Here is a 23561-nt window from a genome sequence, read left to right as displayed (position 1 = left end):
AAGGGGGAACACATCTTACCAAGCACTGTGGAACATAATGAAGGCTGGTTTGAGAAGAAAGTTAATGGCCATAAATGCCTTTATCACTAAAGAAAAAATGAAAAATAGAAGAATTAAGTACTCATTGAATTAGATTATATGAAGATAAATTACAGAATGACCAAGGATTTGAATGCAACAAAAATAAATAAAACCATGAAAATACTAAGAAAAGTACTAAGAAAGTCCTTACAAGAACTTGCTAAAAATAATCTCAGGGTAGCTAAGTCTGTTCTCTGTACAACTTAAAAGTTTACAAAAGAAAAATGAATTAATTCAATTACATAACAAGAAAAAATAACTATTTAAAACAGGAGCAGTGTAGGGGACACCTGGGTGGCTCAGTTGATTAAGCATCCCACTCTTGATTTCACCTCAGGTCATGATCTCAGCGTTGTGAGATCAAGTCCTGTGGTCAGGCTCTGTGCTGGGAGTGGAGCTTGCTTAAGGTTCTCTCCCTCTGTCATTTCCTGCACCCTCCCAAGCCCTTCCCAGCATGAGACCGCTCTAGCTCTCTCTCTCAAAAAAAAAAAAAAAAAAAGGAGCAATTGTAAAAAAACAAACTGGGAGGGGTACCTGGGTGGCTCGGTTCTTAAGCGACTGCCTTCAGCTCGGGTTATGATCCCAGTGTCCTGGGATCGAGCCCCACATCGAGCTCCCTGCTCAGCGGGAAGCCTGCTTCTCCCTCTTCCATTCCCCCTGCTTGTGTTCCCTCTCTCACTGTCTCTCTCTGGCAAATAAATAAATAAAATCTTAAAAAAAAAAAAAAAGACGACGACAAACTGGGGAAAAAATTGCCATTAATGTCACAGAACTAATTTTCTTAATGCATAAAGGGTTTATATAAATGGATAAGACAAAGACTTCACCAACTAAATAGAAAAATGGGTGGGTGATACAAATGAAAACATTTGTGGTAAAGAAAGGGTTATTACTGTTGTGGATATAAATCCTTCGTCAGGTATAGGTTTTGTGATTTCAGTCTGTGGCTTTTCTACTTATTTTAACCGTGTGTTTGGTAAAGATCTTTAATTTTGAGGATTTCTCCATATGGATATCTAGGTGTTCCAATGTCATTTGCATTGAAAAGACTTCTCTTTGCTAGTTTAATTGCTTTGGCACCACTGTAGAAAGTCAACTGGCCACATATGTACAGGTCTGTTTTTGCACTTTATGCTCATTTCCATTGACCTTTGTTCTTAATGTTAATAACACAGTTTTGATTACTGTATCTTTATAGTACATCTTGAAATCAGTGTAAGATGGCTAGATTTATCCTTTTTCCAGACTGTTTTGGGAATTCTAGGTCTTTTGCATTTTCATATAAATTTTAGAATTAGCTTGTCTAATTTCTAATTTTAATTTTAGAATTAAATTTAGAATTAAATTTTAGAATTTAAAATTCTAATTTTAGAATTAAAGAAAATCTGCTGGATTTTGATTAGGATTGTGTTTATATGTTCGTTTGGGGAGAATAGACATTTTAGCAATATTAAGTCTTCCAGTCCATGTATGTGGTATATGTTCCCTTCATTTTGGCTCTTCATTTTTCTCAGCAGTATTTTGTAATTCTTAGTATGCAGGTCTTGCACATATTTTTTAAAAATATAACATAACCCTGATGTTGAGTTTTATCAAATGCTTTCCCTGGTGTGCCTGGGTGGCTCATTTGGTTAGGCAACTGCATTTGGCTTGGGTCATGATCCTGGAATCCCAGGATCAAGTTCCACATCAGGCTTCCTCCTTGGTGAGGAGTCTGCTTCTCCCTCTGATCTCTCCCCTCTCGTGTTGTCTCTCTCTCTCTCATTCTCTGGTGGCTCAGTCGGTTGAGCCTCTGCCTTCGGTTCAGGTCATGATCTCAGGGTTCTGGGGTCAAGCCCCACGTCGGACTCTCTGCTCAGCGGGGAGCCTGCTTCCCCCTCTCTTTTCTGCCTCTCTGCCTACTTGTGATCTCTGTTAAATAAATAAAATCTTTAAAAAAACCCTAAGGATTTCATATTTCTGAAACTTCTATAAGTAGAATTTTTAAAATGTTACCTTCCAGTTGTTTGGTGTGAATTGACCTCATAGCCATTGACCTTACTGGAGTCACTGGTTCTAGGAGCTTTTTTGCTTTTTTTAATATTTATTTATTTTGGAGAGAGTGAGTGAGAGAGAGTGCATGTGTACATGTTGGGGGAGAGGCAGACAGAGAAGGAGGAAGAGCGATTCTCAAGCCGGACTCTGCTGAGGACAGAGCCCAATGCAGGGCTTAGTCCCACAACCACAGGATCATGACCTGAGCTGAAATCAGGAGTCAGCCAGTTAGCCATCTGAGCCACCCAGGCACTCCTCTAGGAGCTTTTTTGTAGACTGTCAGATTTTCATAATCATGTCTGTAAGTAGTGTTTTATTTCTTCCTTTCTAAACTGTATGCCATTTTTTCTTGCCTCATTGCACTGGCAGGGACTTCTGTTAGAATGTCTTTGACTTGTTCTCAATCTTAGGAGAAAAGCATTCAGTCTTTCCCTACTATTTATGATATCAATCAGAGGGTTGCTGCTTCTGTTGTTTTTAAGATTCATTTATTTATTTTAGAGAGCACACATGAGTGGGAGAAGGGGCAGAGGGCGAGAATCCCCACTGACTGCAGAGCCCAGAGCAGGGCTCAGTCCCATGACCCATGAGATGACGACCTGAGCAGAAACCAAGAGTCAGAGACTCAACTGAGTGAGCCACCCGGGCACCCATGTGGGATTTTTTTTGGTAGATATTCTTTATCAGATTAAGTAAGTTTTGCTCCTATTCCTAGTTTGCTGAGAGTTTTTAATCCTAAATGGATGTTGAGTTTTATCAAATGCTTTCCCTGCATCTAAGGAGAGGTTCCTATGCTTTCTCATCTTTATTCCTTAAATGGAACCCAGAGTGATGGAACAGCATCAATCTTGAAACATTAACAGTCTCAGGGCCACATGATGGCTCTGGAAGTTTCAGCTTGATCATGACATAAGTTTGCTTCTGTTTACAGAGCATGGGTTAAAGCAGATCACATGATAGGACTATATTCTTCACCTGGGAGGAACAGTGAAGCTTCTGTGTACTCCTTTTACGGGGAGGACAACAAATTGGGATCAATAGTATAATCTTCCACACGTATCATTCTTAATTATATGTATAAAGTGTGTGTTGGGGGCAAGTACCTGGGTGGTTTAGTCATTTAAGTTTACAACTCTTGGTTTTGGCTCAGGTCATGATCTCTGGGTCATGAGATCAAACCCTGCATTGGGCTCTGCGCTTGGCACAGTGTTTCCTTGAGATTCTCCCTCTCTCTCTGCCTCTCACCCCATTCATGTTCTTGAGTATGCTCTCTCTCTCAGAATCTCTGAGAGGAAAAAAAAAAAAAAAGTGTGACAAAACATATTAAAAAGAAAAATAATCTGGAAAGATACACACTGAAGTGTATTTTTTTCTGTATTTATTTCAAAATTTTTTAAATTAAAAAGTTTCTTTTTGAGAAGAATATAAATTTGGTCTCATTTAATATTGTATTTTAGATGTGAGTCCTTGTTTTAGATACTCACAATTTATGCATTGGGAAGGACCAGCTGTCCTCATATTTCCTTCTGTCCACCTCACTTCTCAGGTTAATGGATGCAAAAATTGGAAAAGTAGAACTGCTAAAGTGCTTTGCTCCAAGATCATGTTGACTAGTAGAAGATTCATCTAGAGCAGGACATTACCTGAATATCAGAAAGCAAGGAAGGCTTGAGAAATACCTTGTAAGAATCTGATGTAGTTGAAAATAGCCTTGTGATTGTTTTAAACCATGGAATTAACAAACAAACAAAAACCCACCTCTCAAAAAATATCTGAAAAAAGAAACTCATTCCCTTTTTTACAGGTGTTTATTGAGTACCTAGTACTTTATCAACCAATCCACAACTGCGGTTTTGAATGGAAGAGTAAATATTTCTAGATTGTAAAGGATGTGTAAATAATTATTAAGGCTATTTTTCTCAATTTTGATATCTGGGAGACCTGAGGGTAGTGATAATGGTGATAGTTAAGATTTATTGGCTACATGTAATGTGTGAAAGCAATTTTACACATCTTACATTATCACTCTCAACAGCTTCATAAGGCAGATATTGTTATCTGTAATTTATAGTTGAAGAAATCAGGGAACAAAGAAGCTACAAAAATCGCCAAAGTCATCTTGCCAGTAGGTGGAGGAGGTGTAATTAACCAGACTTAACTTCCAAGCCCATGATCATAACTGTGATATGGAGTCTGTAAATAAAGAAGACTTACAGTCTGCTGTTTCTTTCTTTCTTTTTTTTTTAAAGATTTTATTTATTTATTTGACAGAGAGATCACAAGCAGGCAGAGAGGCAGGCAGAGAGGAGGAAGCAGGCTCCCTGCTGAGCAGAGAGCCCGATGCGGGGCTGGATCCCAGGACTCTGAGATCATGACCTGAGCCGAAGGCAGCGGCTCAACCCACTGAGCCACCCAGGCGCCCAGTCTGCTGTTTTCTAATACATGATTCCTTTCTAAGTAAGAACTGAGTCAAAGTCAAATGTGTACACAAGAAAATTAAGCATAAAAGTAAGAGGCTAAGCAATGTTAACTACTTGAACAGGTGTATGCACAGGTGTGTCAGGTTAAATGTGAAGTGGTGCTTCCTAGATCTTCAGTTTTCTTATTGTCTATTATGGCTTAGTAGTTACAAGCATGGGCCTTTAGATTCCAACCTGGGTTCAAATTTTGGCTTCACCACTTTCTGCTTTTATGGCCGTGGGCGGGTCAAAAGTCAGTAAATGGAAGCTGCTGCCATTGTTCTTTTGGATAGTCTGTGGTGATGGCTGCATTTCTTTTTCTTCCTTTTTTCTTTTTAATCAGGTGGATTTGTTTAAAAAGAGTCTTCTGTTGATTCCTATTCACCTGGAAGTCCACTGGTCTCTCATTACCGTGACACTCTCTAATCGAATTATTTCATTTTATGATTCCCAAGGCATTCATTTTAAGTTTTGTGTAGAGGTAAGTTAATATACTGCTTGTATTTTCTTATTCCTCTTGTGATCAAACAGTATCTTAGAACAGCAGAAGTCAGTCTGATAGAGCATCAGTTTCTGTCATACAGACTTTCGGAAATGTTGGGAGAGAAAAGGACTACTGCAAGAGGAATCCCCAGGTTGGGGGGAAGGTAGCTATCTGTGATCTGGATCCCCCTTCTGAGATACATGCCCTATTTAGATTTTGTCAGATATTTTCCTGCCTTCCCATAAAGCTACATTTTGTATGTGGAAAGAAATCATTTTCTTTCTCTTAGAGCTGTAATGGGCATGTAGCTTCAAAATAACTCATGCAGAATGAGTTATAATAAGAGAATCAGCTGGCAAAATATGAGAGCTCAACTAACAGGAGTTCAACAGGATGGTAGGAGGCAAAGCAAGAAAAAATCAATAGGTTCCCTGATTTTCTCTCACTAAGAAGGATGAGTTAGGAAATTCAACTAAAAACAAGATTCCATTTTCAAAGGCAACGAAGATGTAAATTGCCCAGAAGTATACCCTAGCAAAAATTATGGAAGTTGTTTAAGATGAAAACTCTATATTTAAAGGAACTCTGGGCAGATGGAACGACAGGAAGACTCAGTATGAGAAACAGATCAATTATCCTCAAATTAATATATACCCATTTGTCATAATCAGTTTCCCAAGAGGATTTTGAATGAAACCTGATAAGCTTATCCTAAAACCCATATTGCAGAATTCATAGTATGAACAATGGGGAAGGAATCCTTGGTCTACTACATATCAAACCATAACCCAGTTTTAATAAATAAAACAGTATTTATATTGGTGGAACAGCACAGAGAATCCAGAAATTTCTCATGTGTATGAAGAACCTGGTATATGATAAAATTGGGAAAAGACAGGCTATTCAGTATATGCTGTTGTGAAAAGCAGTTGTCTATTTGGAAAAGTAAAATACAGCTCCTTCATGCTGTTTGTATAAACAAATTCCACATAAAACAATGACCTAAATATAAAACACAAAACTGTAAAAGAATAAAATACAGTAAATATAAGTTCTTGGATTAGGGAAGGATTTCTTACATAGAACCATAAAAGCAAAAAAAGACATAAAAGAACAACAGACTGATAAACTGGACCATAATTTAAAACTTCTGTATGCCATAAAATTCACAGATAAGGGTAGACGTGGGGAAAATGTTTGTGACGTAATAATCACTACCCAGAATATATAAAGAACTCCTACAAATGAATAAAAGGACTTAATAGAAATGGACAAAGGTTAAATTAAGTAATTTTTAGGAAGAATGCAAATAGCCTATCAACACATGGAGAGATGATCAGTCTTACCAGAAGTACAGGAAATGCAAATTAAAACTATATCAGGGCTCCAGGTTTTGCCTATTAGGCATTGATGGTATTCAGGTGTTTATGTGGATGTAAGGAAACCAGCTTTCTATTTTCTGATGGAGTGTATTAATTGATATAGCAAGCCCCTTGGGGGAGAATTAAAATTCTGATCAGTTCTAAGTGTTTTGTAAATTTATAAAGGTGTATGTCCTAGAGGCGTCTGGCTCCCTCAAGTCAGTGGAGTATGCACTCATTTCAGGGTCATGAGTTCAAGCCCCATGTTGGGCATGCAGCCTATTTAAAAAAAAAAAAAAGTATATCCTGTTGCACACCAGTTCTGTTTCTTGGTATCTGCTCCAAAAAAATGCTTGTGTATGTACGTGCACAGTGATAGGGCAAGTACCAGGATGTTCACTGCAGCATTACTGATAGTAAAAAAAATCAAAACCATCTAAATTTAGCTTTACCAACAGAATAGCTGAATACACTATAGTATATTCATACTGTTAAACTGACCATAGCAGTTAAAAAAAAATACAGATTTCCATGTCCTAACATGGAAAGATCTCCAAGATGTACTGGGTTTTAAAAGGCAAGTTGCAGAATGATGCGGTAGAATATGTATGCGTGTGTGTACATGTATGTGTGCATAAACACACAGTTGTATGTATAAACATATTTCATCTTCAGAGGGGTTAGTTTAAGTCCTGTAACGTCTGACTTCACCTTAGATGCAGAGAGAGCTATGGATGTAGAAGGCACAAGGAAAGTTTGAAACTCTGATAGGCTTCATCCTGGTAGAGATTTCCACAGTGGACTTGACTGTATTTAGTATCCAGAATGGGTTTCAGTATAACTTTCTAGAAACTGCATTATACCTTTACCTACAGCCCTCAAAATACAGATTATCTAAGGCGGGGAATGTTTTTCATTTAGTTCCAGTTATTGATTTCTGCCATGGGTTCCTTCTTTGTATTGAGCATTGGCAGTAATCAAGACTTTATTTTTGTCTTGCCAGTATTTATTTAAATTTCTCATTCAGCAAGTTGGCTTACTACTGGAAAAGGCTGACCATCTTATAAAAACTTCCAATTAAAACATATACGGGTGTCCACAGCCTAAATGCATACCAGAGTATAGAAGGTCTGAGTCACTGTGAAGTGAAAGGTCAGAAATAAGGTTCAGCTTATTTAAACTTTAAACTCTAATTCAGACTTTGCCCAGTGGTGGGGCCACAGCTTTCTCCTTTGCTTCTATCTGCTGTGGGCAGGTTCCATTTTTCACCAACTGATGGAACACAGCATCTGTGTTGTGGTTTCTTTTTAACCAGAATATAAGAAAGTATTTGCTGACTGAAGCCAGAGAAAAAAATAGACCTGAATTTCTTCAGGGTTGGCAGACTGCTGTTACAAAGGTAAGTATGTGACAAAAATGAAAACTCAGGCATGTCAGGGGGATGGAATCATCTTAGGGGTGGGTGTCTTTAAGAAGCATTTTAAGATTGATGATGGAGATAACCAGTGAGAGTCTGGAGGCTGCAGAGAGGCAGCTTAGAGTAAACCTCTGTTTAGTATTGATCATTAGAGCTTCGTTTCCCAGTGCTTGTGGGGAACAAATTTACTCATTTCATCCTTGGGGCAGCTGCTAATGATAGGATTGCTGTATTGCGGGGAAAAAAGAAAAAAATAGATATGTAACTTTTTTCTTTTGGTGGCGCCTGCCTCTTGCCTCTTATTTCCAGATGACCCACATAGACCCAGAGAAATGCTGAAATGACCATTTGGATCCACTAAGGGAGGAAGTGCACTGGGCTTCTTACCAGGCATTTGGGGAAGACAGTGTCTTGAGTGTTTCAGTCTGAAAGCAGCACTACGTTTGCCCTATAGATACTCAGGCTATATGTGGGGCAGAGTGCCCAGGCATGTCTTCTCATTGCTGTCACAGATACCAGTGTCTTAACATTTTATGGTCACTGCTTTATTGTTTCCAAAGTGTTTTTGCCTGTGTGATCTCATCTGATCCTTACAACCCGTGAGGTAGGCAGATTGGTCATTTAGGGATGAGCATCATCTTTATTCTATAGGTGAGGAAACTGAAGCATAGGTGTGACCTTCCCCAAAGGCCATCAGAACTATTCAGAGTCAGGCCCTTGACCTCAGGTCTGTCTGGATCACTGGACACAATCTTAAAAGAGGTAGAGTCTTGAAACAAACTTTAAGCCAAACCCAAAAGGACCAGATTTGTTCATCCTTGAACTGTACTGAAAGCTAAGTACTTTCAGCTATGTATTAAAAGCATGTATTAAAAACATATTAAACATATTAAAAACATAATAAAAACTATGTATTAAAAGCATAAATTTTCTTTTAATAACCTAGTCTTTTAGTTTAAACCAGAACTGAACTTGTAAATTTTCTAAATTTATCCAACTAGAATATCCAGGTACTCTAAATTTAGTCAGGATCTTTCATACTCCCATTTTAGGCAGAATACATAACCAGTTCTTTTAGAAACCTGCTTATCTTTATGATTTCTTTGAAAGAGTAAAGATTTGTGTATTAGGAGATCAAAAGTGGAGATTGCTAAGCAGGATAGTTAGGAAGTATTCAGAGTCCAGATCCACAATCCTATTTTGGTCAGTAATCTGACAGCAGAACTAGTAATCCAAATGGAAGTTTTAAAGTGGGATATTTCTCCCATTTAGGTAAAATGTTCTGTAAATTACTGTTGGTTGCTTGCTCTTTTGATATGGCTAGATACTTCCATAAAATCCCATACTTTAAATACCAAAGGTATATACCAGTACACCAGTTGTCTTGGACAGAGATGGATTTTTGTCTTTTGCTCATCTTTCCATAAAAACAAATTATCTGATGACAAGTACTTGGGTTTTAATGATCATTTTGTTTTTCTCTTTAGTGTATTCCACAACAGAAAAATGACAGTGACTGTGGAGTCTTTGTGCTCCAGGTAAAGATATCTCTTTTTCCAGAATTTAGGATGTGTGAATTAAAATTTGTTGGGCTTAGACTGATGGGAGCCCCTGTGGTATGTACCTAGCACTAGGAACAGGTAACAGTATTTCCTCCTTCCTTTGTTGCTGGGGAGCTGTAGATTCTGTACTTTCAGATGCGTTATCTTTAGAAGCACCACCTTCTAAAGCCAAGAATGAACAACAGGTATCCACCTCTTAACAGAGGTTATTAGTAAGGCACACTAGAGACTGATCTCAATCTGTATTGTAGACCCTTGGCATTTGCAGAATTAACTATGTATTTTTTTAGCCATTGGCAAGTGGTCTTTAACCAGAGTAAAAACTACATTTTAATTAAGGGCCACATTCAAAAACTGCTTTCTCCTGCTGTGAGTTCCTTAGTGATCTTTAAGGGCTACTGAAAATTTTGTTAAACATTATATTTACAAAGGAAATTGTATATAATTCATGAGCTTAGAGATCTGCAAAGATCATGAAAGATGGGCTCATTCCTCTGACTCATGAATGTCTTGGGTTTGAAAACAAACTGAGGTTCTCACTTAAAGACTATGTTAGGTCTAGCTGCCGTCTCTGCACATTACACCTTTAGAAGAATTGGAGCCTCTTTTATCAGTTTCTGCTTCTTACAGTATTGTGTGGCCAAAGGGAAGTCCCCAAGTGAGATACTTACCAGGGAAGGTGACTCTAATTTGGAGGTAAATGTTTTAAAAGCAATGTGTTTTACATCCAAACTTTAAAATGCTGCCTTAGACCTTATTCTATTAGGTCTGCATCTGGGAAAATACACTGGGCTGCTTCCTAGCTCCACATGCCACTTAAGTGTTTCTGCGACCTTTGCAGTACTGCAAGTGCCTCGCCTTAGAGCAGCCTTTCCAGTTTTCACAAGAGGACATGCCCCGAGTGCGGAAGAGGATTTACAAGGAGCTGTGTGAATGCCGGCTCATGGACTGAAACTCAGCAGGGACTCTGGGAGGTCTGACCAAGTTGAAGCAGATGGTTTGTTACTTGAATCTCCAAACACTTATTTGAATTTTTACAGATATTTCAGATCAGTGGTGTTGGGCCACTATTGTTACCTCAAATTTGTTTTTTTGCCCTATTCATTTCTCTAGCTACCGTGTACTATTTTTTAATGTTCAGTTTGGTTTCATTTTTAATTTTATGGGTTCCGTGTGTTTCCCCCCATATTTAATATTTATTATCCAAACGCATGCATATAGACAGAGCATGCAGTGCAGAGTATTAAAAAAAAAAAAAAAAAAACCTAGTAGATTTGGTGCGGCTTTTGAAACTTAGTTAGACGTGAACTGAATACAGGTTTAAAATTTAATCCCAGAACCTAAAAGTGCAGGATGTTTTTAATTCAGTGTAACTCTGAGAATGATTAGTTGTTCCCTGGGGCGTAAAGGGTAGCTAGGAGTGGTGGTTTTGACAAAGCCAGTCCTTTTACCTGCTGCACCTTTCACTGACTTCCCTCTCCCAAGTGAGTCTTGCCGAGTGAGTTGCATTCCTTTTGAAGGGTGAGAAGTGGCCAAAACCTGACTGGTGTGTTCTGTTTAGAGAGGCACATATAAAGTGCAGTGCCTACTTTGGGAGGAGTTAATTGAGGTGGGAGAAAAAGACAACTTTGGATGTCCAGTTAAGACATGAGACATTTCAATCTTGGCTTTAAGAATTATAACAAAAAGGCCTAACTAAGTCTTATGAAGGCTTCGGCTGGAACACTGAATTCTCTGGATTTTTGGTTTTGGCCTATTAAAAATGTTAATATCCATTAAACTGGCGGTCAAACACATGAGAATTCAGCCTTTCTGAGTACAAGCTGTTATCCTTGTGTTGTCTCCCATATGGAAGAAATTAAGATTTGCCAAACACCTTTTATTCCCCAAAGGTGTTTAAAATACAAATCTTCAAAACTAAAGACTGACCAGGTCTTTTGCAGATGGGTAGGGAGGAGAGAAGAGGAAGGGTAACAAGACTGGACTGCAGAGGAGCACAGCAGATGTGTTTTGCTCTTCCCTCTGGTCATCTCAGCAGCATGCAGGGCTCCTCACCTGACCACCCTGAGACTCCAGCGCTGGGGTCTTTTTTTCACTTCTATCAGCCTCGCCTACTGGGGGAAAGCAGAAGTGACCCTGTCCTTATGCTTAGCTGTAGTAGGATTAAAGTAATGGATCTTGCATCTTTATTCTAGCCTTTTGTGATACTTGAAAGGAAAGGGAATCTGGAAGGATGCATGTTAAATTACCCAATTATCTTTTCTGAACTGGGGCAGAAAAAAACACAAAGGTGTATGTAAGAGTCTCAGAAGTTTACACAGAATACCAAGTAAATGACAGAAGATACTTGGCATTATGCCTGTTTAGGTGTGACTATTGAAAATAAGCAGCTGAAACATGGCAGTTTAAACTTGGCCAGAAGGTGAGGTTGCCAGCAGTCGAGGGTACGAACATGTTTACACGCAGGGTTCCCACTCCCAGACATTCCAAGCACCAACACCAATGTTTACATTGTCAAGAGCCCCAGTACTCTCCAGATCCCTCTGGACTTACTGTAAAACCAACTCAGTATTTCTTACTGCGATCAGAGGCACTTTATGCTGCTACAGTTAGGGTTATGTCATCATTAACAAAGAGGACAGTTTAAGCAGGGAGGATATCATCTTGAGGTTTTCCAACATAATTATGCAAACGTGAAGTTTTTTCAGATCTGCATGTAAGACATTTGCCTAACTTTTGCGGGGCAGGGAAGTAGTTATACAAAGCAGCCAGTATAACTAGGCTGTGGACTCCCACTATCTTAAACTTCAGAGCTCCAGCTCACCTCCTCACTGACAGAACCAGGTATGTAGAAGAGACACAAAACTGTGTCCTGAATCTTCATGTCCCAGACTTGAATTGCCGTTTCCTACAGTCTGAGAAATGGTCACCCTCTGGGTGCTGAGGCAAGCAGGGTGCACACAGGTAACTAAAGTGAACTGTCCAAGGCCAGCTTCCCTTTTACTTCCACTTTAATAAGGCGCCTTGAGGTGCACTGACCAGCATGCTTTTGCCTAAATGTCAGATATTTTTAAGAATGTGGTTCAAAATGTTTCTCTGTTGGTGGAACTTGGTTTTAGCACACATAGTTGCTTTTTCCCCCTATTCTCATGATTAGGTGTGAACCTCTATTTAGCCCAAGCCCCATATCAGAAGGGCCTTTGTTCTGATGTTTGCAATAATTTCTTCCTTGCAACAAAGACGTTTTTGAAATGTAGTCTGGACTGCTGGTGGAAGAGGCAGGCATTGTTTTATTGTCACTAGCTTGGCACTGAACTGTTCGGGAGCCCACAAGGTGGACAGCCCTTACGCTTTTGGGGTTGAGTGCAGGCCTTGTACAAACTAAAAGCTGCTTACGATGTGCCTTCAAGCTGTGCCCAGTCCTGTCCATCAACAAACTTACTATAGTTCTTTCTTTCCAGTGATTTGTCCTTACATTAAATCTGTAGCAATGAATATAGATTTAATTGAACATTTAGTTGCGTTCTCTTAAGAAAGGGAACCTAAGGAAGGGAAGAGCAGCAGTTGCTGCCCAAAGTCCCCAAATCACTTTTTGGTTTTGTGCTGTATTTTCTACTTAATCACTGAGTATGAGTGACACCGGTCACGCTGGATTCATAGATGGAACAGAACAGCCCTAACTGGGACACAGCCAGCACTAGTCAGAGCTGCCCTTTTTCTCTGCAGTTGATTCACTGCTTCCCTGCATTAGAAGTGCTGACTGGGAGAGCTCTGGGTGTATCAGACCCTTCAGGCGTGTTAATAGTGTGAACTGAATATACTGACTACCTGCTCTGTTTAATTATGTTAAGAAACCGAACTAATCAGCAGTTGTGAAGCACCTGTTTTTATTACGTGTGAGGCTCTGCCTCCTGGCCTATAGATAATTAAGATCTAGGGAATATATCTTCAGAGAAGTGCTAATTGTATTTGGGTGTTAAAAAAACAGGCCTAGATAAGCTGTTCACTTAAATGGTACCTTTTGGTCAGAAAAAGAATTTATTTAAAGATTGTGATCATGTAAAATTACTCAAACCTTCTAGCAAAAATATTTTTTTGAAAAATAAACTAAATACCTTTATAAATGTGTGTTCTCTTGAATAACATGTACTTCAAAGGCATGCTCTTGTCATGACAAGGCTCATTTATGAACAGTGACCAGTGTAGGCCCTAAGCAGCCTACCCTTCCATAACACTGCCAACAGAATTTTCGGCAATGATGGCAGGGTTCTCTAAGCATCACTAGTGGCTACCATATTAGGTACCTGTCAGATCACAAAACAGACATGCAAATTCACCTTACTCCTAAATATTCCAGAGTAAGAGTTCCAGTGTCACTCTTTATAGGTGACATGTAGGCAGAGACAATGATAATTGGATTTGACAATTCAAATGTCTGTGGTTTTAAGGCCTGTAGAAAGCGGAGTTATGTTTTACAAAATTATAAAATACATTAATTCAAACTACAGTGTGAAAGAAATTTTCAAAATGATATGTCCTCATTAAACATGTGCAGATGGTTCTTTCCTAAGCACTTACAACTAGTTATAGCTCTTAATAATCCAAATAATCAGCTTGAATTTAATGTGAGAACCTATACTTACTGTAATGGGAAAGATGTTCACACTGAGATACTTCAACTTTCAATAACTCTAGTGGAAGTTACGAGATACTCTGTTGCTAGATGAAAAAACTTCACTTAAGTAAGGGAAAATCATATTAGACTAACAGTTTAATGAGCAGTAGTTCATATATATTGAAGAAATCACCTTGTACCTTTAAATGCAAAATAAATTTTACAGACTCCCTTCATTATAGAGACTATCAGGTCACTCACTATCCAGGTTCTGAAACTCGGCAAGCACAATTAGGGGGAAAAAAAACTTCAAATGAAAACTGGCTGAAACACATTTCCTGTGGGAAGCAATTCGGATTGTTCTTTGTAAGTGTCCTCTTGATCTTCAAGCTTTTTTTTTTAAACCCAGTCCATTCCTGAGATCATTCTGAAAATGAATCTTTAAGTAGAACACATCTTTTGAAAATGTGTACAGTAAATGCTAGTAAAGTCTTAATACATAAAGCATACATGCCGGTAGTGTCCCCCAGGGCAGTGCTTTAAGGCTTGCTTCTGCATCAGTAATCTAGGAAGCTCCCTTGACTCCTCTAAGTTTGGCTTTAGAGACCAGAACTCAACACAGAAAACAAACTCCAGTCAAACATCTCACTAATTCAAAGTTACACAAAATAGCAAAACCCCATTTATTACACTTTATTTCCTGCAAACTTAAAAATTTTAAGGCCCCCATGAAGACCATGAATCTATTATCAATTTTTAAAAATTTTCCATCTTCCTAAAAGAAGTATGGTGTTTTGGGCTGACAGAACAAATCTGCTGCCACAGAACACAAATTCTGATAACGGTGACATAAAATCATTCTGGCCACCTGACATATGGCCAAGATCCTAAGACTACAGAATAAAGGCATTCCTTTGGATTCTGTCCTTTAATAGTTTTCAAAAGAAAACCATGAAAAGGGTTCCAGCTAAGTAGAGACCTTGATCAAAGCATGGTAAACGTGGGCAGGTTTGCAGACCTTGGGTAATGCACAGCAAATTCAACAGGCCAAAGGAGTTTTCATGATGGGGTCTCACCACTCACTGGTTTTGGGCCAGTTTTCCATAGCCTCCTCTCCCAGCGTCATAGTCCTGCCGATACTCATCTCGTACCTGAATTGAAAAGAATACAAGTTACACTATAGAGAAGACTGGTGTAAGGAATACGCCTCCCACAAACATACTAGCAAGCAAACTAGCCTTTTCAGGTACCATGTGAACATTCAAGCAGGACATAACATTTTCTTGAGCAACGGATATAAAGCTCAACTGCCTTGCAAAATTAAGATTACCTACTGCTTTTGTTCGCTTACTTAATAAATAAAACTCTACGCCCAACATGGGGCTTGAACCCGTGACCCAAAAATCAAGAGTCACGTGCTCTACCAACTGAGCCAGCCAGGTGCCCCTACCTAATATGTTTTTGGTTTTGGTTGTTTTTTTGTTTTTTAGTTTTTTAACCAAACATCATGCCCATACTCACCAGCACTGAAAAGTAGTATATTCCAAAGAATAAGTACTTAAATTAGGCTATTTTACAATCAGAAACTTAAAACTTATTTCAGTGCATTTTCCTTTTGTTTAAGACCCTCACAAGTGCAAAATAGCCCCTGGCAGAAGTCCAATAAGCGGCTTGTGAAAATGTACAGAATATAATTTACCAATCCTAATGTGTAGTTTTCAGATTTACTTCAGGCCAAGATTGAAGGCACAAAATTATTTTCTAAAAGAACAAACATAAACTGACAAAGCCCTTGACACTAGGAATGGACTACCAGGCAAAAACTGAGCCAAGATAACCTTCCTGCATACCTGGCCCCCAGATCGCCCACGGCCATACTGCCTGCCCTCTTTAAAGCCTGCGTCCCAGTCTGTGCGAATGATCCGGTCATCCAGACGAGTTCCATTTATGTACCTCATGGCATTTTCCGCATCTGCTCTTGAATAGTATCTTAAGTTGTAAGTATTAAGGAACACTGTATAGCATTTCTCCAAACATTTTTGGAAATACAGGAAACCACATCTAAATGAAACTGAGTTGTTAAGAAGGAATACAAAAACAAATCTAACCAGATGGATTTCAGAGACAGTAACTTGGTTTGCACATCCCTGTTTGAGGTTGGTCCAGGAGCACTTGCAGAGTCCACTATGATTTATCCAAGGCTACTGATCGTGATTTCCTGGAAAATCATGCTGATGATTATTTGGTCCCATTGTCCCCATATTTTGGTTTGTAAAGTATAAATATGTTCAGTGCAGGTTTAGAGCACACACTGCACACTTATCCAAGGAAACAAAAGCATCCAAATTTGGAACTGTAAATTCCAAATGCAAATACAACCTTAATAAAAAAAGGTTACAGTACACATGGAATTGCCATTGCATTTCCTTAGAAGGAAAGACTCAGTATCCTATCACTCAGGTTAGTTGCTCCCAAACCTATTTAATCAGATCCGCTCAATCTATCTCTGGGGTGATATTTTTTAAAAAGCCCATAAGCAATTACGCTCATTAGCTGGGCTCAGGGAAGCACCTGCTAAAATCCCAGTGTCCAACACCTACATGATGCCTAGCACATAATGGGCATTCAGTAACTTTTTGCTGAATGAATGACATGATAAAAGGGCAAAGTGAGGAAAAACACTGGCAATGGCAGCTTCTCTTGGTAATCATCTGCTGTTATGATTGTGGATATCTGACACACAAGACAAATGCAAAAGCATTCCAGTACTCAGGGGCTGAATATTACCCACAAGGTGGATTTTCTTTACTTTGTGTGTTCTCATTGTTCTCCCTGTACCCTGTGAACTTTGATGCTATTGCCACCTGAGGCAAATGTAAAATCTGGGCACTCTTGACCCTTGTGTCTGAAGGGAGAATGGAAGTAGCTTGCAGAAATCAGACACCAAAATAAAAATTTTGGAATAGGTCTGAAAGTAGGGCTTCTAGTTCAAGCTGACAGAGTGAGCACATTCCTCATTTCCTTTTCAAGACCCCATTAAAATGACAGAAAAGATACATACACCCAAAGAATAGAAGAGGTTATCAGCAAACTAGAGGTTCAAGAAAGATGAAGGAAGAGTGCTAATGGATGAAACAAAGTCACAGTTTGAAATATTCTTGAAGGGGCTTAAAGAAGGAGACAGCAAACAGGGTTTAATTAAAGGTCTATATGTGGGAAGATGACCTGCTAGCAGGAAGGCATTTAAACCCAGGCAAATAAAAGTAGAATAACAGAGTTCTGAACAAACTAGAGGAATCCTATAGGGCAGTGTCTTTGACGTTATTAAGTCAAAATAGAATCTCTTTTCATCCTGGCATTTGGGAAACCCACATATAACAAAGGTGAGGCAACAACTTGAGAAAGCTCTGCCTGGGCCCACAAAGTTAGCCTTCTTTCCTGTAATTATGCCTGGAAACCCAGGGATCACCAAACATTTAAGGAAAATTTACAGCATAAACACAACCCCCCCAGAAAGAAAAAAAATACCCTGGTAATTTGGGGCACAAAATTTTTAAAAATATGTTAGACAAGGTCTGGGAAACTTCTCAGAATTATAAAACAAAATGACCAAAAAAAGAAAACGTTAGGAGAAAAAAACCCAAGCAAAAAATCCAGGAGGTCCAATATTTGAATTTCCAAGGAGACAAGAGTTTGGTTTTGATTTTATATAAAATCAAGCTATATACATCTACATAACAGAATACTACACAGCCACTTAAGAAAGAGGTAGACCTATGTGCATGAAGGTGGGGGAAAAAACAGTGCATGCAGTAGGCTCCACACATCCACAGGATCACTGCTGGAAAGCCACCCAAGAGACCAGTAACTCTCTGGGTTTAGAACAGTACAGAGATTTTCACTGTACCCTTTGTACTTCTGTAAACACCATGAGCATCTATTTTCAAAAGATTATTTCTTAAAAAATCAATAGACTATAAATATTTAGAATAGAATATAAAAGTCAGAAGCTTTCACAATGCAGGAGTGTAGACACATTGGGCAGAGGTAGATGAAGGAGAGGTAGAGGTAAAGTACAGGGATGCTGATTAGTGGATGGCCTCATTCTTTTTTTTTTAACTAGCCACTCTTGGCCCCACCCTCACCCAATAGCTACGCCAGACACACAGGAAGGATACTCCACAAAGCAGAACCCACATGCTGTTTTCTTCATCTTATCCAGGCCCATAATGATTTTCTTTATGTCACCACTTTTGCTGAAGAGTTCATAGATCTGTTCTTCAGTTGTGTAAAAGGAAAGATTTCCAACATACAACGTACAGCTCTTCTTCAGTAATTTTTCCTGTTCTTCATTGTCACCCTGGAATGTCAAAGAGCGAAAAAGTTAGGCAACACAATCCAAGAAGAGTCCTGCTTAAATAGTATGTCCAAGTATGGCAAAAAACTCTCATTAATTCTAATTTGGGAATCAGCTTCTGTCATCATCCCAGTCTACCACAAATCCCTTGCCAAAGAGAGAGTCAAAGACAGGCATTCACATTCTAAGACGCCCTTCTGCAGGTCCAGCCTGCTTTCGGGACACAGTTACCGCTGAAGAGTCAAGCATGTGGCCTTCCTCCTGGGCTGGACGGCCATGCAAATGGCCTGCCTTCTCTGCAAGCTCCACACCCTCAGCACTGGCACCTCCCATTGCTTGAATTTAACTTCCGGACCTTGAAGCAATATACTAGAGAGGCTTTTTTTGTAGTGAAAATAAATGGATTTTCAGAGATAGGGTATCCCTTATACCCTTATACCTTTCACACTTTTACTCTCATAGGATGCCTGAAATTCAATATTATAATATTCCCATAGAAAATGTTTAAAACAACTGCTTAGATGGTTTACATGCTCAGATATTTTTCTGAGTTTAGGAGAAAAGGTAGTGATCACTAAAAACAAGAAATTGGTTTTTTGTTTTTGTTTTTTTTTTTTTAAGATTTTATCTATTTGACACAGAGAGACACAGCCAGAGAGGGAACAGAAGCAGGGGGAGTGGGAGAGGCAGAAGCAGGCTTCCTGCTGAGCAGGGAGCCTGATGTGGGGCTCAATCCCAGGACCCTGGGATCACGACCTGAGCTGAAGGCAGACACTTAACCGACTGAGCCATCCAGGCGCCCAAGAACTTAGGTTCTTGACAGGCTTCCTAATTTGGAAGACAGGATGAAGCCAGAGACAAGAATATAACTGCACTTTGGCCAACCCACCTGACAATCCCTGGGGCTCCTCATGGGCTAGATACGGTATTTTACGCGCCTGCAGAGAAACCAGGGGGACGTGTCCTCTCACCTTCTCTTCTGACCTCCACATTGGGGAGGACAAATGCTAATAACTAAAAAGGCCTATCCACTGACCTGCTCTCAGACTCTCAGGTTAAGACTCTAACACCAACTGTACCGTAGTATTCCAGTTTGGAAAGTAGCTGAACAGATCTACACTCAGGCCCCTAGAGCATTTTCAAGAGACCTCCCTTGTTCATTTACTACTCGATATATAATTCTGATCCAGTTTCCTTCACTCCGAGAACAAGACTTTGCATTACTTGTCTCTGAAAGCTTTGTAGCATAGAGCTCAGCCTAACAGGTCTCCTTTCTAAAGGAAATCACATCAAAAGGAAAATGATAAATTATGGTACATCAATAAATATAAAACTATGCAGCCCCAAGAAAAATGTATATGCACATGCAGTTATAAGTAACATCTCTGAGATAGTGATGACCACAGTAAGAACAACATGAAGGTTATGCTCCAAAATACACATTTTTTAAAAGTACGAATATAAAAGGTCTCATACACAGAAATAGGTACATGTTCCTCTAGGGTGAATCAAGGGGTCACAGATCAGAGATTTCCATGTAAGAAGTTGCATTTAATTTTCAGAAGTTAATGAAGTAGGTCCTAATTTATTAGCCTTATTTTACACTTGACAGTTAAGTAACCTGTTCAAGGTCAGACAGCTACTCAGTAGTTGCAGGTGGAATCCAAACCCAGTCTCCGCCACCACCCCCAAACCCAGTCTTATGCCCAATCTCATACTTTCTTAAAAAGTCCACTGGGTAAAGTCATTCTACATTAAAAACAAGTTTTCAGAACTTTGGAATGAGGCATTACATAAAGTAGATTCACCTTATTTATATCACTGCTGTTAAAAGATTGAAATTACCCAGGAGGCCTTCCTTTTTTTTCTTTCCACTCCTCTCACACATGTAAGTAATCTAAACAAACAGCCTATAGTTTAAGACAACTGTGATCTAAGTCCTTACTTAAGGTATATTAAGCTGGATTCCATTCAGGAAACTCTAGAAGTTCCTCATGACAGTATCTTAATACTATCTAAATAAAGCTACAAGCCTTAGACTAAACAGATGAGTAACAGAACAAGTTGAAACCTTTCACACTTTTACTCTCATAGGATGCCTGAAATTCAAGATGGTGATGTGGAACTTGAGAACTGTAAGAGACAGAAGTGAAAACCTTGCTTGGCAGCATTTAAAAACGGCTGCCTTAGTGAATGAATTTCAGGCCTTCCTCACTTTGGCCTCAAACAGAATTTCCTTTTCCCCACCCCGCTAACAACGCTGTACCCTCCAAGCCCACCCTCTTCTAAACGTGTCCCTCCTTTCCTTTCACCCGCCGCCTCCCTTTTCTGAATCCTCACAAGATTCCCTTTCCCCTCACCATTTCTGCTCTAGATTATGATTACTTGCCGGCATTTACAATCCCTACTGGAAAATTATAAACTCTTAGGGTGCGGACACTGTCTTCCCTCTCCCTCTAGGACTTAATGGGTTTAAGCAACAGCCCTCAATAAAAGTTACCTAATAATCAGTGGTTGACCAGTGTCGCACCACCTCGTCCCCGCCTTTGTTGAGGCTGAGCAGCCCACCTCAAATATCTGCCGCCTTCCCTTTTCCCATAAAATACACAATGACATAGACCAAACTAAAACCTCTCTTCTGAAACCGAGTTCTCTAAGCTTGACACCTAGACTCTTAAAGTGCCTAGCTTGGACAGTCTCCCTGCCCACTGTGAGGATTCTCTATGGTTGGAGACAAGGCTCAACTTTGTGTCTCCCAGCTACCGCGTAGAACTTGGTACGACCGTTCTACGAAACCAAGGAAGGGAAGGGTTCCACGCACCACAGGACTGAGCTAAGTTAAAACTAAAAAGTTATAAAGAAGATGTGGTTCAGGAAAACGCCCCCCTTCCCCGTACTCCAGTTGTCAAAGGACACCCCTGCCCCTCATATCACAAAGTCACCTTCCCGAGGCAAAGGCTGTGCAAATGCAAGCCGCCGTTACTACCGCCACGGGAATCCCTCTGCACTGGCCTGGGAAAGGCAGAAGCTGCAAGGGAATGGGGCAGCGAGCCTCAAGTGCTCTATGAGATAAGGGGATTCAGTGGTATCCAAACGCCCTTGCGGCTCCGTTCCCCAGCAGGCACCGGGGCCTCACTTCGCGTTTCGGGAAACCAAAGAACGGAAAACGACACAATGAGAAAAGAGCAAGCCGATTCTCAGCGTTCTGGCCCTGGGCCTTCCCTTCTCGCGGCCCGGCCTCCCTCACCCGGAAGTGCTGGTCCCGGTACTGGCTCAGCTCCACGTAGGAGTCGCTGCGCAGCGCCTTCAAAAGGCCGCCGGACATAGTGCAGAGAGGTGGACGAAAACGCCGCCACTCCACTCACAACGAGACTGCCGCGGCGGTGGCGGAAGCGGAAACGCGGGAAGCGGATGCAAAACGTAAGCATCCTGTCAACCAATCCCCGCGCAGCAGTGTCGTCAGCGGGAGGCGCGGGCGCAGACGGGGTCCGTCTTTATTTGTCGCCCGTCGGAAGCGAGAGCGGCGTGCTTCGGGTTCCGGGTCGCTCTGAGGATGGTGCTTCGGCGGCTCTTGGCCGCCCTGCTGCACAGCCCGCAGCTGGTGGAGCGTCTGTCCGAGTCTAAGCCCATCCGGCGTGCGGCGCAGCTCACGGCCTTCGCGCTGATGCAGGCTCAGCTGCGCGGCCAGGACGCAGCCCAGCGTCTTCGAGCCCTCGCGGCTGGGCCCGCGGGCTCCCTAGGTCGCCGCGCTGCCCGCTTCAGGGACACCTTCGCTGAGGAGCTGCGCCGCGGCCTCCGGGAACGCCCGGGGTCACCGCCAGGTAACCAGAGGGGCCCGGGCGCTAACCCCTAAACCCAGGCTGGACCGGGCCAGGGTCGCCGGCTTTCCCTTCTGGGCTCGACACAGGCCTCGGCGCTCAGCAGTCATCCTGGGCGCAGTGCACGGCTTTGAATCCGGAATCAGACTGTTCGCCTTCAGAGGCCTCGTCCATCAGAAAGCCCAGGCCAAACCGACATCCCCGGTGAAGCCCTGTGATCGGACTGGGCACGGCGTGAAGAAATGACACCCAGCCCCCGCCCCAAGCCCGGAGCCTGGTGCACCACTTACGGAGAGCCGTGAACCGAACCATATCCGGAGGCGTGTGCCCTCTGCGAGTGGGACTCAAACTCGTGTTCAGTGATGCTGCTTCTGCTCTGATAGAGCAGTGCGCCACTTCCAGGGGAGAGCACGGATGGAAAGACACAGCTGCCAAAATCCTCTGATTAAATATGTGAGCAGAGTGATGGGTGTGAGCGTGGTACTTAACCCGCGAGATGGGTTAGGGGTCATGGGGACTATAGGCCCATGGTAATACTAGTTCACACATTTTGAATGTTTGTTCTGTGCTGGCACTTGGTAATTGCAGTCCGTGTGGGTAATCGCACTTCTTACAGCCACTTTCATAGGAGGAAGTGGGCTGCATCCTTACAGAGTTGGGATGTTTGATTCTAGGGCCTAAGTGCTTAACCGCAAGTCTCTGAGCCTTTTATTTGTGACCTTCAGTGCCTGCCTTCACCTCCCCGACCTCCATTATCACCACTGGGCGTCAGAACTGCCTATTATGGAACAAGCTACTTGGATTCCTGTCTCCAGTTTTAGAGGGTCTGGGATACAATCAAGACAGCTGTTGGAACCATGAGTGGAAAATCCGTGGTATACAGAAATGCCTGGTCATTTGAGGCCTCTGACCGAATTTCTGATTGCCCTTTAGTTAATCATGCAATCTAGAAAGCTTGAAGCCACAGGAGATGCTTCTAGGCTGGTGACCAACCAGAATTTATATCCTGGCCTTTCTGATAGGTACAGAGAAAGAGCTGGATAGGGGTGGAGAGACCTGCTGTGGGAATGGAGAAGCTAAAGTAACATTCTAAATGTTCATACTTCTGACTTGATATCCTGGTCATCCCATTGGAGGTGCTGCTGTTTAATCCTGAGGCCTGGAGTCTCACTCTCCTAATGACCAAAGTCCTGGTTTGGCATCCTCTCCGCACCCCCCAATCCTATTAAAGAACAAATCCTCATTCCAGATCAGAGGCAACTCTGGATCCTCCTTTGAGGCTGGCAGTGAGGAGCCTGGGGAACTTGTTCCTTCTCTGGCCTTCCTGCCATGCTGGTCTCAATCCCACTCATTTGTCTCTGGATCTCATTAGC

At 41.2% G+C, this 23561-nt stretch overlaps 3 protein-coding genes across 13 annotated transcripts in view; 2 read left to right on the top strand and 1 right to left on the bottom strand.

The window, feature by feature from the left end:
* SENP5 (SUMO specific peptidase 5) overlaps nt 1–13522 on the top strand; it is a 64308-nt gene extending 50786 nt beyond the window's left edge. For 4 of the 5 annotated variants that reach the window (XM_047733863.1, XM_047733862.1, XM_047733867.1 and 1 more), the window contains exons 7-10: nt 4918–5055; nt 7735–7818; nt 9324–9374; nt 10240–13522. In XM_047733863.1, coding sequence (XP_047589819.1) covers nt 4918–5055; nt 7735–7818; nt 9324–9374; nt 10240–10350 — 384 coding nt within the window. In that variant the 3' untranslated portion in view covers nt 10351–13522. The other variant, XM_047733875.1, reaches the window with a different exon arrangement.
* NCBP2 (nuclear cap binding protein subunit 2) overlaps nt 1–21794 on the bottom strand; it is a 34773-nt gene extending 12979 nt beyond the window's left edge. The window contains exons 1-6 of one of the 7 annotated variants that reach the window (XR_007128160.1): nt 21618–21794; nt 18192–18373; nt 15864–16002; nt 15097–15164; nt 14042–14117; nt 20–86 (exon numbers count right to left, since the gene is read on the bottom strand). Coding sequence is in view for 6 of the 7 variants with exons in the window: in XM_047733927.1 (XP_047589883.1) it covers nt 7985–8063; nt 15097–15164; nt 15864–16002; nt 18192–18373; nt 21618–21695 (546 nt within the window). In the remaining variant the exon portion in view is untranslated. Of the gene's footprint in view, nt 1–19; nt 87–6710; nt 8064–14041; nt 14118–14151; nt 15165–15863; nt 16003–18191; nt 18374–21617 lie in introns of those variants that run through there. The other 6 variants (XM_047733939.1, XM_047733935.1, XM_047733947.1 and 3 more) reach the window with 6 other exon arrangements.
* Nucleotides 21795–21846: 52 nt separating this feature from the next.
* NCBP2AS2 (NCBP2 antisense 2 (head to head)) lies at nt 21847–22651 on the top strand. The gene has a single exon (XM_047733972.1). It carries the CDS (start codon nt 21924–21926, stop codon nt 22221–22223), a length of 300 nt encoding a protein of 99 aa, XP_047589928.1. The 5' UTR covers nt 21847–21923; the 3' UTR covers nt 22224–22651.
* Nucleotides 22652–23561: the final 910 nt, after the last annotated feature.

Source organism: Lutra lutra, chromosome 1 (genome assembly GCF_902655055.1).
Source record: "Lutra lutra chromosome 1, mLutLut1.2, whole genome shotgun sequence".
In the NCBI taxonomy this organism is placed as follows: domain Eukaryota; kingdom Metazoa; phylum Chordata; class Mammalia; order Carnivora; family Mustelidae; genus Lutra; species Lutra lutra.
Note: the sequence above shows the minus strand (reverse complement) of the source record. Positions and strands in the feature narration are given on the sequence as shown.